Source organism: Gobio gobio, assembly GCF_949357685.1.
Source record: "Gobio gobio genome assembly, chromosome: 4".
Lineage (NCBI taxonomy): Eukaryota > Metazoa > Chordata > Actinopteri > Cypriniformes > Gobionidae > Gobio > Gobio gobio.
Window position 1 is genome coordinate 56,308,591 of NC_137100.1, and position 16,465 is coordinate 56,325,055.

The 16,465-nt window shown below is 39.1% G+C and overlaps 1 protein-coding gene across 3 annotated transcripts; it reads left to right on the forward strand.

Moving 5' to 3' along the window:
* The first annotated feature begins 590 nt into the window (after nucleotides 1-590).
* On the forward strand, nucleotides 591-14,624 carry ap3m2 (adaptor related protein complex 3 subunit mu 2). Of its 3 annotated transcripts, none has more exons than XM_079814081.1 (10): nucleotides 600-696; nucleotides 795-1,046; nucleotides 1,141-1,421; nucleotides 4,903-5,074; nucleotides 5,163-5,300; nucleotides 5,428-5,513; nucleotides 8,417-8,550; nucleotides 11,557-11,764; nucleotides 12,108-12,252; nucleotides 13,547-14,624. In XM_079814081.1, the coding sequence occupies exons 3-10, from the start codon at nucleotides 1,149-1,151 to the stop codon at nucleotides 13,645-13,647; spliced, it is 1,257 nt and encodes a 418-aa protein (XP_079670207.1). In that variant the 5' UTR covers nucleotides 600-696; nucleotides 795-1,046; nucleotides 1,141-1,148; the 3' UTR covers nucleotides 13,648-14,624. The 3 variants fall into 3 exon arrangements, with proteins under 3 accessions (XP_079670206.1, XP_079670207.1, XP_079670205.1); XM_079814079.1 differs by having other exon boundaries at nucleotides 610-696; nucleotides 795-937; nucleotides 13,547-14,574; XM_079814080.1 differs by lacking the exon at nucleotides 795-1,046 and having other exon boundaries at nucleotides 591-696; nucleotides 13,547-14,601.
* Nucleotides 14,625-16,465: the final 1,841 nt, after the last annotated feature.

The following is a 16,465-nucleotide window of genomic DNA, read 5'->3' on the forward strand; positions in this document are numbered from 1 at the left end:
ATACCTTTTGTCATAGGGCACGATAAACCTTGAGCCAATAAAACAACGTTGTGCGGTGACGTTTATTGGCCCCTGTCCAATGAACTTTGAGTATTATAGTCCACTCGCTTCCGCAAAATATACCATATAAAACTTACTACTTACTTACTAAATGATTACCATATTTGTGTGCGATGGTATTTTTGGTTACACTTTATTTCAACGTGTAATTGTTACAGTGTAATTATTCATTTAAGTACTCAGTAATATGAATTAACAACATGTACTTACTATAAGGTTAGGGTAGGATTAGTATTTGGTTGAGGGTTAGTTGCATGTAATTTGCTGTTATTATTACTATGGTAATTACATGTAACATATGTAACAATGACACTGTAAAATAAAGTGTTACCATAGGTTATGGACCGAGGTGTTGGCGGCAGCCCGATAAACCTTGAGCCAATAAAAACAAGGCTGTGCGGTGACGTTTATTGGCCCCTGTCCAATTAACTTGAGTATTATTGTCCGCTTGCTTCCGCAATATATACCAATTAAAACTAGAGTGGGCGGGCACACGTGCTATACGTAGCCCACCATTGGTCAGAGCGAATGACAATCATATATTTTCTTGTCTCAAAATAACGGAGAAGGAAGCGACATTTCTGGTTGTGCTTTATTAAAAATCCCGTGAAGTGGCAGTGATAAAATCCAGAAATCGTGAGTAGTATTTCATATTTACAGTATGAGCATTTACACCCAAAGAAAAGGAAACGACTGGTAAAAACGTGGAATGAATAAACCTTTTTAATCCGTAGCTTGTCACAAGACAGTCCTGTGATGCGAGAGAGGGGAGGAGGAAATATTAACGCACACGTTAGATACGAGGATGATGAACCCGTTCCGGTCTGGTTCTGGTTCACCCGAGCTGGCTGCTTTAAAAGAAATATTCTTCTCTCCGGTAACCAGATAGGGATGTAGAATAACAAATGAGCTCAGAGGCCTATCAGTTACCATGAAGATGCTGGCAGGTTTACTCTTCTGTTATTGCCTGAACGACTAAAGACCATGTAGGGCTTCAGATCTGCATTAATCATCATGCCTGTCATAGACATATTTTGTAATTTTGCGTTTGACATTTTGTCCCTTGTTTTGTCTTTCCAGCTGTCACGATGATCCACAGTCTTTTCCTGGTTAACGCATCGGGGGACATCTTCCTGGAGAAGCACTGGAAGAGTGTGGTCAGCCGATCCGTTTGCGATTACTTTTTCGAGGCCCTGGAACGGGCCACGGAACCGGAGAACGTGCCTCCGGTGATCCCGACCCCGCATCACTACCTCATTAACGTGCTCCGCCATCGCATCTACTTCGTGGCCGTCATACAGAGCGAGGTGCCTCCGCTGTTTGTCATCGAGTTCCTCCATCGTGTGGTGGACACATTTCAGGTTTGCATGATTTTATTCTTCTAACTTACCATGGTATACTGATAGTGTCAGATGCCATTGTGCATTGATATATACCATAGTACACAAGTATACTGTGGCTGTATTATCTGATATGGTATTGGATGGTTTTACTGTGGTACTTTGAAATATGCCATGGTACTTTTCAGCCCAAGTGTACTCCAAGGTAATTGAATCATTACTTTGGTAAATGTCTAAAATATCAGGTTATTGCCATAGTACAAAACATGTAATATCATGGTGTGGTACATGAGCTTCTCAAAAAATACTGTGGTGGTACCATAGTACTGTTATTGGAATAGTATTATATGCCAGTACTGCAGTACTTTGATAAATACCTTGGTATTAGCAGCCACTGTTGTCTAAAATAATTCTAATAAAAATGTTAACAGGAATATTCTGAAAGCTTCATGAATAAAACAAAGCAGTGTTGTGGCAGCACCGTGGTACAGTGTATACCATAGTACTTTGATAATTGTACTTACTAACGAAATTATTACCATATTTGTGTGCTATGGTATTTTTTGGTTACACTTTATTTTAAGGTGTAATTGTTACAGTGTACTCAGTAACAGTAATTAACAACATGCTTACTATAAACTTCGGATAGGATTAGGATTTTGTTGACGGTTAATTGCATGTAATTATACATTTATGAATTTTCTGTTATTACTATGGCAAGTACATGTAACATATGTAATAATGACACTGTAAAGTGTTACTGTATTTTTCAATATACTCCAAGTTACTTTAAGAATACCACCATGCCATGGAACACTATCGTTCAAAATTTTGGGTTTTATTCCTGTGATGGCTAAGCTGAATTTTCAGCATCATTACCCCAGTCTTCAGTGTCACAATCCTTCAGAAATCATTTTAAAATGCCGATTTCCTGCTCAAGAAACATTTCTTATTGCTATCGATGTTAAAAACAGTTGTGCTGCTTAATATTTCTGTGGGAATGTGATAGTTCAGGATTCTTTGATGAGTAGAAAGTTCTGAAGAACAGCGTTTATTTGAAATAGATTTTTGTATCATTATAAAGGTCTTTACTGTCACTAGGCATCCTTGCTGAATAAAATTACTCTATTCTTTCAAAAAAATAAAATATGATTGACCCCAATTTACTTTTGAGACAGTAGTGTATAGGGCTGCACAATATATCGAAATGATCAAAATATCGTAAATGTACATATCGCAATATGCATATCGCAACGGCACGCAATATCTGAATGATTTGAATAGGCTACTTCAACATTGTGAAAAGTGTTCGTTTTAGGTCGAGACATATAGCAGAGAATATACTGCGCACATGACTGTTACTTATGTGACTTGATTGACGTTAAAAAGAGTTATTAAACACTAGCCTGGATGCCAGCCGAACTTAGCCCCGCCCACAACATTTTTACTCGGGCAGTTCGGTCTGGACTTGATCGGTAGAGAAGTAATTATGCCCAAACAGAAACTGTTCGGACCAATGAAATTGTCAGGGCGGGCTTTAGACGATGATGGACAGATGATAAACAGTAACGTAATCATCCACGTCATCAAAAGCCGCTTGGGTTGAGTTTGTTCTAATCCTAAACGGAGAACTTGTTGTATGTGCATTCACCTTTACTATTTCTCTCAGAAATGATGATCGTGTTGGTAAGTACTCTGTGTATCCTTAAATTATTTTTTTTACAACACCGGCAAAGATCGTACACTAATCTTGTTCTTCTAACGTTAGGCTACTTATTCCAGAGTGCGTGCAGACAGGGTTGCCAAGTTTTACAACAAAACCCGCCCAATTGCTAACGTTCCTCAAAACTAGCCAAAAACAAGCCCAATAGCTTTCCATGGGGGTTCTCCTGGAAAAAAAGGCATTTGGGGGGTAAAATATGTGTTATTTTGGCAGGGCTGGCAGCTAAAAATCGCATTCCTGGGTTTGTATATCACATAATTGGGGTCGCTTCAACCCGCGGACATGGCAACACAGTGCAGTTGAGTTCTGTTGACATTTGACAACTAACGTTGTGCGTCGCTCCGTTGCTCTGATTGGTTGTAGGTCTATCCAATTGAGATCTTTCCTGGTTCGGTTGAAACACGCCCCATAATCACAGCCCAACGGAGCAGAATCAGACTCATATTCTGACTAGAATTGAGTATGACGACGTCAGGCTAATTAAACACAATAACTTGCGAAAAACATCTTGCGCTGTCTGCTGTCTGACACACACACCGAAACGTACGCACAAGCCGCCTCTCTGAAAGCGTGTGATCCCTTCAGTTCTGTTTCGTGCCTTAACGCGAACTGTCAAATACACACACCGTTATGTCAAAATGGTTGTCTTGATGAGTATTCATGTAAACACAGTCGGTTACGCTTTAAGTGAACGATATCAGTTTGGGAAAGAAACCGAATGCGTGTCAATAGGATCCGTGCATTAGGTCTTAAAGTGACAGCCTGCTAATACAGTAAACCTGCCGCTGTCTGTCAAACAACAAATGAACAAGAGAGAGTCACTCAGTGCTCTTGGCTGAATAACCTTTGTAGCTTTATTATGTATCAGTGTATATTTAATTCATGTGAACACTACTGTTTTTAGTTCTTATTTTTAATAACAACAATAAATTAAAATAACAAAAATAATCGTCCACCCCTAGTTCAGGTGTCTTTGTTTACCTGGATGTTCTTGATGTTAAGTGTTAGGTTGATATAACTATATGTTACCAAGTCAAGCAAAGAGTTTGTGGTATTTAAATATTGGCATTACATTTTTTGTTTGTTTACATTGATGTTAAAATTATATTGTCAGATTTGTGACATTTAATTTTTGCTAAAACTCTGCTGGTCACTTTCAGAAGTTGTAGCGATGCTTTCTTTTCCCAGAAAGAATGTGAAATGCATAAGTGGTATCATTCTCAGTTTTTAAATAATTTTCTTAAATATAATTTAAATAGATTTTACACACTTAAAGCAATATCGTATCGAATATCGCATTATTTAACAAAGTATTGCATATTGCATTTTCCTTCAATATCGCACAGCCCTAGTAGTGTACATGTCCAAAATTGTATCATATTACCATGATATCATGCCCAAAAAACATGGTACTTTGATAACATATTAGCCACAAAATATGAATTAGTTAAGCAGAATGATCTTCCTATACCACAAACAAAAAAATACTGATATAACATGTTATCATAAGTACAGAACATATACTAAATGAGTACTATATTCATAGAACATGGTATTTACACAGTACATTTTATAAGAACCATAGTATGTGCATGGTATTCAAAGGTACTTTAAAGAATATGAATGGATTACCATGGTACGTTACATGAGCTACTGATCTGTTTATAAAATATATTAACGCATTACTGAATTTAATATAAAGCATTACTTTAAAGTGCTACCATTTCAAACCATTACTTCTGAAAACATTCAATTAACGAGTTTTATTTTTCCCTTTAGGACTATTTTGGGGTGTGCACAGAGGCAGCTATTAAAGACAATGTTGTTGTGGTCTATGAGCTGCTGGAGGAGATGTTGGATAATGGCTTCCCTCTGGCCACCGAATCAAACATCCTAAAAGAGCTCATTAAACCTCCAACCATCCTGCGCACAGTGGTGAACACCATCACAGGTATTCCGTGCGATTTTGTGGTGTGTTAAATGTCTCTTGGCTCGTGAATCTGTAATATTAAAGTCTTCTGTTTGTGATCTGTGCACAGGAAGTACTAATGTTGGCGAGCAGCTTCCGACAGGTCAGCTGTCAGTGGTACCATGGCGGCGCACAGGTGTCAAATATACCAACAACGAAGCTTATTTTGACGTGGTGGAAGAAATCGATGCGATCATTGACAAATCAGGTAGGTGATCTTATTTGGTGGTATCTCTTACAGTAGATACAACCTTAAAATGCAGATGACATTGCTGTCCGATCTCTTAACCTATGAATCAGTAAATCATTTATGAATAAATATATTTCCCTTAAAGGTTCCACTATCACAGCAGAGATCCAGGGAGTGATAGACGCCTGTGTGAAACTTACAGGAATGCCTGATCTCACCTTGTCATTTATGGTAAATCTGGACATCTTTTCAAAATAAATTTGCTGAACGTTTTGGCCCTGTTTACACCTGGTATCAAGATGTGTTTTGGTCAATTCGATCACAAGTAGACGAGAGAGAAACACCTAGTGTTTTAATTTGTCTTTTTGTCCACTTTGAACCACTGTCCTGATTTCATCGAGGGGAGGGTCTTATTTCAATGGGCGACAGAAAAACATATGGAGAGCAGCAGCTTTCGTTTCTGCTCTGACAGCTGCAAGACCATAGAAATTAGGAATGGTGAGAGAACATCGTGCTTGGTACATTTTTCTTCTTCAAACCAAACTTGGGTCCTCTAAGTTTAAACCCCGTCTGGCTAGCGCGCTTCCCATAATGTTTATACATTGTCAGTAGGTGGTCTTTTGCGGCTGTTCGAACATATTCGACCACATGAGCGTTACACTTGACCGGAAAGTGTTTTCGACTGTTTTTGGACGAGCTCAAAAAGTTTTAGACCCTGTTTACACCTGTATTTACCATTGTCCACTTGTGATCCCATTGACCAAAATGTATCTTAATACCAGGTATAAACGGGGCCTTTCAAGTCCTGAACAACCAATACCCCAGTGTTTTCAAGTTATTAAAGGAATAATTTACCCAAAAATCTAAATTATCCCATAAATGTACTCACCCTCAAGCCATCTTAAGGTGTATATGACATTCAGCTGAACAAAATCAGAGCTATATTAAATAATATTCTGGCTCTTCCCAGCTTTGTAATGACATTGAATACAATGTCTCACCTCAGAAAACAAACTTTCCTGCCCTGTCCTATCCTGTGCTCAATTGCATGCACAAATGTGGAGGTGCGCGCTGTATATCACTTCGTTATAAACAGCGCGCAAAAACATTCAACGTTGCAGTTATGTTGTCAATTAGTAAGTCATGAAATGATCAAAAAGTACCAATAAATTACGTAACGGGTACTTTGTGTGTTGTCTGGGAAGGATTTATATGCATGTATGATGTTCATTCTATTCATCAGGAGCAGTTTCCATGTTTCATTAATTGTTCATGTTAGTGTTTTTACCATGGTAACTGTTGTTTCCATAACCCCAAAATGCCACTTTATTTTAACTTTGTGTTATTTTGTGTATTTTTAAATGACCGTGGTTAATAACCATGGGAAAATGTGGGTTCCATGGCCGAACCAGTTGAGAACTGCTGCTGTATAGCAAATTTCAACTGCTTGACTTCCACTAATTTGCCAAAAGCCTTTAAATGTACATGAACATCCCATTCTTAATCCGTGGGGCTTAATATGGAGTTGGCCCACCCTTTGCAGCTATAACAGCTTCAACTCTTCTAGGAAGGTTTTCCACAAGGTTTAGGAGTGTGTTTATGGGAAATTTTGACAACTTCTTCTAGAAGCGCATTTGTGAGGTCAGGCACTGATGTTGGACGAGAAGGCCTGGCTCACAGTCTCTGCTCTAATTCATCCCAAAGGTGTTCTATCGGGTTGAGGTCAGGACTCTGTGCAGGCCAGTCAAGTTCCTCTACACCAAAGACTTTGCTTTGTGCACTGGTGCGCAGTCATGTTGGAACAGGAAGGGGCCATTCCCAAACTGTTTACATAAAGTTGGGAGCATGAAATTGTCCAAAATGTCTTTTGCTGAAGAATTAAGAGTTCCTTTTACTGGAACTAAGGGGTCAAGCCCAAGCCCTGAAAAACAACCTCACACCATAAACCAACCCCCCTCCACCAAACTTTACACTTGGCACAATGCAGTCAGGCAAGTACCGTTCTCCTGGCAACCGCCAAACCCAGACTCGTCCATCGGATTGCCAGACAGAGAAGCGTGACTCGTCACTCCAGAGAACACATCTCCACTGCTCTAGAGTCCAGTGGCGGCGTTCTTTACACCACTGCATCCGACGCTTTGCATTGCACTTGGTGGTGTAAGGCTTGGATGCAGCTGCTCGACCATGGAAACCCATTCCATGATGCTCTCTACGCACTGTTCTTGAGCTTATCTGAAGGCCACACGAAGTTTAGAGGTCTGTAGCTATTTACTGAAAGTTGGTGACTTCTGCTCACTGTGCTCCTCAGCATGCGCTGACCCCGCTCTGTGATTTTACGTGGCCTACCACTTCGTGGCTGAGTTTCTGTTCTTCCCAATTGCTTCCACTTTGTTATAATACCACTAATAGTTGACCGTGGAATATTTAGTAGTGAGGAAATTTCATGAATGGACTTATCGCACAGGTGGCAACCTATCACGGTACCACGCTTGAATTCACTGAGCTCCTGAGAGCGACCCATTCTTTCACAATGTTTGTAGAAGCGTCTGCATGCCTAGTGCTTGATTTTATACACCTGTGGCCATGGAAGTGATTGGAACAACTAAATTCAATGATTTGGAGGGGTGTCCCAATACTTTTGGCTATAAAGTGTATATTTGATCGCGAAATATAATTATATGATCGCCCAGATCTTTATATAAAGTTGGATATACAAGTGTCCAACTTTATCCACCAACATACTGTAGGGCAGTATATCCTATATAACATTGGTTGTATTGTTGTAAAATTATAATAAAATAAGAGAAGCACATAACAAAATTAATAAAACAAAAAGAAATTAAAGCTAATTGGCTACATGGTGGCTACCATAAGATACTTTGATACCTTTAAAGGTGCACTCCATAATGCTTTGCTTGTGTTGCATTGGCCAATAAGTCATCTTGGGCTGTCATCTTCACCTTTCAAAATTCCGAATTTGGATTTATGTATTTAATGAGCGACAAATGACCAAGTGCACTTTGAAGTTCAAATCTGCAATCTATTTTATATTACTATATACTAACTAACCCATATACCAAATTCCTTTTTCTTTCCATTTCATTCCTTTGCAATCGACATCTTTCATTCTGTAGAACCCTCGACTCCTGGATGATGTCAGCTTCCACCCCTGTGTGCGGTTCAAGCGCTGGGAAGCCGAGCGAATTCTTTCCTTCATCCCACCAGATGGCAACTTCCGCCTCCTGTCCTACCACGTCAGCTCTCAGAAGTGAGAACTTCCCAACATAGTATAAGCTTCAAAGGCAGGATTAGCAACTCATAGTGGGGACATGACAAAAATGGTCCCCTTTAGATATTCACTTTTGGTGCTTTCGCACCGTAGGAACGTTTTCGTAGTTCGTATAACTATTGGCGGAAATACCCGCTTTTTACCGTGTTTGCACCGCAGGAACTGGGAACGATTTTAGTTATAGGAACTCCTTTTGGGGGAACTAAATTAGCTCCTACTTCAGAGTAGGGTCTAACCCAGCACAATGGCTGCGTCCCAATTCGCCTACTTATACTACGTCCTAAAAGTATGTACTCTTTTTGTGAAGAAAAAGTACATACTTTTGAGTGTGTAGCAGAAGAGTATGCAAGCTTTGGGACATACTACTTCGTCATCTTTAACGGACTCTGTTACGTGCGTCCCGTCACCGTTTAAACTGCCCTGTCAATCATCGTCACAGTTCAAATCCCCCACTTTCAATTTAATTTCCTACTGTATCGGAGAGAAATGTAGTCACTCTAGTGCTGGGCGGTATGACCAAAAATGTATATAACGGTATTTTTCAAAATTATATCGGTTTTGCGGTATATGGCGGTATTTTTTTTCCCATATGCATGACCAGTTGTTAACCACATTTTCTACTAATGGAGAGAGGAAATACTGCAGTAGATTGACTAGAATGCCCTTTTTTACTGTCATGATGAGTGAATATTGTAGAAAAATTCCACAAGAGAATTAACAGGCCTACAGGTTTTCAAAGCCCCACAAAATGATGCTGCGGGGAGACAACAACCAATAAAACACATGCAACACACTCATTACAGACACATGAATATTAAAATATGACCATGGAGATATAAAAAAAAAAGAGTTGAGGGCACTTTAAGCATTTTAAAAATCTAACCTATAACAACAACTGACAAAACGAGGGAGAAACGCGTAAGAACATTTAAAAGGTCGAAGGATATTTGCAATACTTTTAAGAGCACTGTCTCTGAACAAATGGCACACGTAAGTTTAACACAGAAAGAAAGTAAAATTATTGCCCATTCTTGTTTGAATTGTCAGCCTATTTATTAACTTACATCGTCTTCTGTGTAGCAGAATAACCCATCGTGTCATCGCGGTCGTGATCAGACAGTTCAGTGTCCTTTGCATAACGTTACATTTCATTCGAAGAAGACGTTATGAAATAATTGCGCATACACGCTGCCGGTTTATGTTTATGTCCATAAAAAACTTAAATGCGCTCGCTCCGGTCTATATGTGCTATAATATGATCCATGTGGAGAACGTTAATCTCAGCCCCGCGCAGAAACCTCTCTCGCGCGCCCCGCGTGTAGTTTGAATACTCAGTTGTAATCAAGGGCTGAATCCGAAATCGCCCCCTATAACCTTAAATAGGGCATTATTTGAGGGGACAGCCATCTGTAGTGGTGTCCGAAACCATAGTGGACGTTGAGTGCACTCATTCAATCTCACATTGCACCGCAATAACGTGTATACAGCCGATGTACACACAACGGCTGACCGCATTCACTCACTAGTTTTCATTCACTCTTTTAAGTGAACAATATAAGTGGATAACGTAGGGAATAATAGTGAATGAGGCTTTAGGGGGTGATTTCGGACTTACCATAGGTTGTGATGCAATATCAGCTGTGCTCTCACTACAGTGCATCAGTGAAACGTGACCCCTCGAACAGTGACGCGCTGCGCCGCGTTCTGAGCGTCCGAATGCAACACATACCGGTATTGCGGTATCATCAAAATTCATATCATAACAAAAATAAATACCGGTATTCGGTATGAACCGGTATACTGCCCAGCACTAAGTCACTCGTTGATCTGCCTTTCGTGGGTCTTTAATGCAGAGACTCCTCTCATGTGTTTGCAAAGTTAATGGCCAAACGTATCATTACAAAAGTTCTCAATGCTGCTGAAGGAGAAATATAATGTGGATAATATTGAATAAATATCTTTTCGTCAGGTTAAATACTGATAATTGCTCACTCAAACCACTTTATCTAATCCTCTCCACTTAACCGTCAGACTCGCGTAACCGTCATGTTTGTAGTTTTTTTAACACTTTTTATCCGCGTTTGTAGTTCTAATCGAATCCTCGTCCATCTCGCAATGGGTTGTGGGCAATATCAGCCGTTAGAGTGCGCATCGATCTGCACTTCGGATTCTGACCGGAAATAGTAAACCATCCGGGAATCTTTGGAATACTTTTTTCAACATACTAAGATTTGGGACATACTAATTATTTTTTCGAATACTATTTATATACGGATAGTATGCGAATTGGGACGCAGCAAATGAGAACTAACAGTGACGTAAGTGTAAGTTGATTGGCCGAATGCATGCCATAAGAAACACCGGCATCCTTTTTTTTTTTTTTGCATAACTTATACGTCTACATTCCATCTTCATTAACCACGAAACCCATGACACACAACAAAAATACAGCTTTGTTCACTGCGTCCTCCGTCCTCAAGTTGTTGAATGCCATGCTTAAATGACTTCGCCGTCGGCCTGCTTGCGTCACTTCAGACGAATGCAACCAGAAAAATGGCCCTAGGGGAAAAATTACTTCTCAGGGGACGGCCCTGGTGGCTAGTTCCTATAACTACCCGGTGTGAAAGCCCCTTTTGTGCAGAGCAGTGGGAAAATCTCAAGAATCCCTTACTAATATTAGTCATTTTATTCTGTTGTTAGTAACTTTCTAATTATAGGTTTGTAGTATATTATATACACTATTGTTCAAAAAGTTTGGGATTTGTAAGAATTTAAAAAAAAATGTTTTTTAAAAAAAGTTTCTTGCGCTCACCAAGGCTGCATTCATATGATCAAAAAATATTGTGAAATATACATGCAGTTTAAAATAAGTCTTCTATTATAATATATTTTAAAATGTAACTTAATTTTGTAATGGCAAAGCTATAAGCTGCCATTTTTGCAGTTATGTCTGTGATGTAAATACTTCACTGCTATATTCTCCAGCCTGGTGGCCATCCCAGTGTACGTAAAGCATAACATCAGCTTCAGAGAGGGCAGTTCTCAAGGTCGTTTTGAGCTCACCCTCGGCCCAAAGCAGACCATGGGTAAGGCGGTGGAATCAGTCCTGGTGAGCAGTCAGCTGCCCCGTGGTGTCCTCAACGCCAACCTCAACCCCTCACAGGGCACTTACACTTTTGACCCTGTCACCAAGGTAAACAAGCATTTGTTTTCTGTGTTCATTGTTATTTAGGTGCTGAGAACAAACTTTTTATTTGCACACAGTTTTTTATGTTATCAAGTGTGCATTGTATTTTCACATGCAAAGGCTAAGAAGGGCTCCCTGATCAACTTATATTCATTAGTTTAATGGTGACAACAATTAATAGCAGATCATAATTTACCAGATATGGGCTCAATAATATATAATGCAGTCATTATAGGTATGTCCATCAGTCTTTTTATGTAGTTTAATGTGATTTTTTTTTTTTTTTTTTTTTTTTTTTAACTGGCAGAAGCTGCATGTTAATGTTGTGATGAATTGTTGTTATTTGCAGCTTTTGTCATGGGATGTGGGTAAGATAAACCCCCAGAAACTGCCCAGTTTAAAAGGATCTGTGAGTCTTCAGGCTGGAGCCTCCAAACCTGATGAAAACCCAACAATAAACATCCAGTTCAAAATTCAGCAGCTGGCCATTTCAGGTACCGTAGATCAGTGGTTTCTTAACTGATTTTGCTTCAGATTTTACATAGGACATCAAGTGTTGACCCAACACAACGCCAAGATTGTTAATAGAAAATTAACCCAAAAAAAGTATGTGTTTAATACACTTTTGAAACCATTTCAGCCCCACTAATTGTATTCAAACAGTTACGGATTACACATTTAAAGGGTTCATCCAAAATAAAAAACAACCTCATTCCAAACCTGTAGACTTTCGTTCATCATTCTGTCCCACTATTGACAACTATGCAACTACCATAAAACTAATCCATATGAATTGAGTGGTTTAGTCCAAATTTTATGACAGAGACACAATCACTATGATGAACAGATTGAATTTAGGCTTTTCACATATAAACATTCATCAGCACACACATCAGTTACGATAAACGGAAGCTCAAGCATGTTTGCTTGACGTGCAAGAACCAATGAGGTTCATTCTCGTGTGTTACGCAGCACGTTTGAGCTTCAGCAAGAACCAATGAGGTTCATTCTCGTGTTATGCATCACGGTTGAGCTTCCGCAAGAGGTCTGTTCTCGAGTCTATTCAGAAAATGTGGACGAAACTGCTCCATTCATATAGATGGGTTTTTACGATCTTTTTTTATGAACTTTTGAAGCGTCAAAGTGGTAGTTGCGTAGCTGTCAATGGAGAGACCGAAATCGTTCTGATTTCATTAAAAATATCTTACTTTGTGTTCCGAAGATGAACAAAAGTCTTACAGGTTTGGAACAGCATGAAGGTGAGTAATGACAATTTTTGGGTGAACTAACCCTTTAAGAAAATATGCAAAGGATGTTTATTGTATTACTTTACTATGCACAGCAAAATTTGCCACCAGGGATGAAAAATATATAATTAGTCCATTCAAATATCAGATTTGTTTCAGGTACCGTGGAGATTTTGTTTTGGTAAAATAAATATGAACAGAGACGTTTTCCCAGTTGACCTTCAGGCAGAAAATTGTTTCTTTAATCTCCCACAGGGGATGTAATAACATGCAATTCTGCATATGAATGCAAGTACTCCTCGAGCAATTGAGAACATTTATGACAATTGCATTATCTGGCCAGAAGGTGGAGCTGTTTTGATTCTGAAACAGATGGTTTGAACAGCTGTGCTTGTAACATGGCACTGTAAGACCGAGCGTTTCAAGCTCATCTTGACTGATCATTGATTCCGTTCTTTTAGCAGTCGCAACCTTTCCTCAAAGACACTATCGTACCATATACGTAACTGACATGCTTGCTTTCCGCTTTCTCACCCAACAGGTCTGAAAGTAAATAGGTTGGACATGTACGGCGAGAAGTACAAACCTTTCAAAGGCATCAAATACATGACCAAGGCTGGCAAATTCCAGGTCCGAACCTAGACGACCTCTTTCTGCTTCCATTCCAAAATTAATACAATGGGTTTATGGTAAAATGGGGACGAAGAAAAGAAATGGAACCGTTTTGAGCAAATACATGAATGCATTTAAGGATTTTTTTTTTCAGGAAAACGTACAAGACTGTCAGCCATTAATGGGAGCGTGTGACTCCCAAAGAGGCAATGTTGTTATTAACACTATCAAATGTGCTATTACAGGTACACCCAGGTTAAAGGGACAGTAACTACATTATTTTCCCTCCATTTTATTTGCAGCTTCACTGCATTTCCATCCTGACATTTGAGTCTTACGTCTTCATGAGATTGAACTGCACTGTTATGTATTGATCTGTGCCTCTGAGAAGCGAGGCAATAGGTGACTCCTTTCTGCATTGCAGAACAATAATCTTATATTACCATTGCAGACTGATTTTGGCTTCCGTCCCCAATGATTGTGTGCAAAGTAAACCATATTTCAGATGGTTTAACACTGAAGCTTTTCTTTATTTGTTTACTGTACTATTTTGACAGTATAAATCTCTTTTGTTTGAATGTTTTTTGAAAACGGTTTCTTATACTATTTATTGCATATCTGACCATAACCGACCTATTTAAAGCATAACTGACCATAACAATCCATAGTAATGCTGTATGTGATGCTTGATTGTGTCGTTTGTCTTACCCAGAATGCGACATGCATTAAAAAATTATGGATTCGAAGCACAGCTCTTGCATCCATCCTGTCAATTAAAGTGCAGTTCTAGAGATTTTAAGATGATGATGATTTATGGACTGTTGGTTTGCTTATGGAAACTGAATGAAATGTACACACAGTAGGAAAGATGTGAATTTTGTTTTTAGCTACTATTGGTGTTGTTTTCTTTCCTCCTTACTGTTTTTCAGACAAATACAACTGTTTACAGTGCTATGTAATAAAAAAAAATACATAAAACGCCCTATGTTTGGCAGCGTGTATCTCTTAAACCAGGCACATTGTAGAAATATTGTAATTAAAATGTGTATTGTGTTAATATCTAGAGATTAACATGTCACCATGTGGTAAGGATGGTTTGGTAACGTGATGTAGCCTTCAGTCTTGAAGTGAACGTTTAACATGTTTCCTTCCTTAAAGTTCTGTTAAAATCTAGACATCTAGTCGCCGCTATGACGTAATTTTAACCCCATCGGTCCACGGCACTCTCTGAACTCCATTCCGCAATTTACTTCAGTCTCTCGCCGCCTCTCCTTCCTCCTCCTCATCGTCTTTTAACTCTAAAACTTCCCTAGAGTGCATGGACGAGACTTAGAAGAAAGTTAAAGCGTCTGTCCCATAATGAAATGGCAACTTTGTTTTCTTGTCGTGAAATTCGCCATGTCATGTCCTGACTGTTTAGTGTTTTTTAACCCGTGCAGCAAATTAACTTTTCCTCTCCCCCCTCATTTGCACTGCTTTTTAAACGAATTACTAATTGCGTTTTAGTCATTCCAGTCGTGTGTAATTGTACATGCATGTAATATTTTTTTAAGTAAATCATCATTTGAATCTAAATGGGGTTTGACAAGACGCACGAGAACGTTTCCATCGCTTGGTAAGTCCTTCCTGCATTTTATATTTCTATATATTTGGAAACTTTTTTTCTCTCTGAGGTAAAAAGTTAGAAAACGTAGTTTTGACCCGAAGGAAAGATGTGTATTCTGCTGTGTACGTTTTTGAATCCCTAATGTGAGGTGATTAGCACAATACACATCGATTACTGATAACTTTTTCGATTGTATTACGGGGTGATAATGAGAGCTATCAAAGTAACAACAACACCAGAAAACGTTGGAACTGCCCTTTGTTACAATGTATCGAATGCGTTATAAATGTAACAATCGGTTCACTCAGAGTGAGAAATATTCTATTTTGTTAGGTTGTAACAAATCGCGTCAGGCAACGCTGCAACCCGCACCCCGGGGTGTTGTTGTCTTTATGCAGAGGGGGGCCTTGCTGATGTGTCGTTTCTCTCACCCTTCCCAGGAAAACTGTCACTTGTTTGTCAACATAAATCGGAAAAGCTAATACAGGCGTGTATGTGTCGCAGTTTAAGCGATCATCGCCGGTTTTTACACCCTTTTCTGAACTCTTCATTTTTGCCGCCAGTTAAAGCGCCCGGCTGAGTGGGGAGCCACGTGCTCAAGCCTCAGAGAGCGCGTGCGGCACACTTGACTGGCTGGTTTTTATATTTGGGCCATTTAACTATAAGGCAGTTGTCGATGGCAGTGTATACTTTTCATTTAGCCATTCTAATAGGGTTCTTACTGGTTTATTTTACTCTTTTACTGTCATTCTCGTTAGGTTCATTCAAAAGATCAGTCACAGTTAGCAGATTAACCCTTAAATGTTTTGTAACACCGTTGGTTAGCCGTTTATAACTTGCCTACACGGGTGAAATTACTGTTACCATCATCCTGAGGTAACAGTAAGTGTAAAAATATGAAGGATTTGTAAGACAAACAATTTTCACAGGTAAGTATAATTTCAAGTTGACGTTAAAGGACAGAACTGGTTTCACCTGAATCAGCAGGTTCTCTTCTTTAATTGATACAATCAAGTTTTAGATCTAGTACTTGACTAACCAGACAGGGAGGCTTATGTAACACTTTCCAGTACTTCTACTGTACAAAAATATATTTAACTATTGTCGTTTATACGGGGACACATATTTTCTGTTATGGTTATAGTGTGTGTGTGGGTGTTCTAGAGTTGTTTCCAATTTTATTTGCTGTTTTCAATAGGTTTACACGGTTTGTGTGGGTGCGTTGTATGCTATAACTATTTT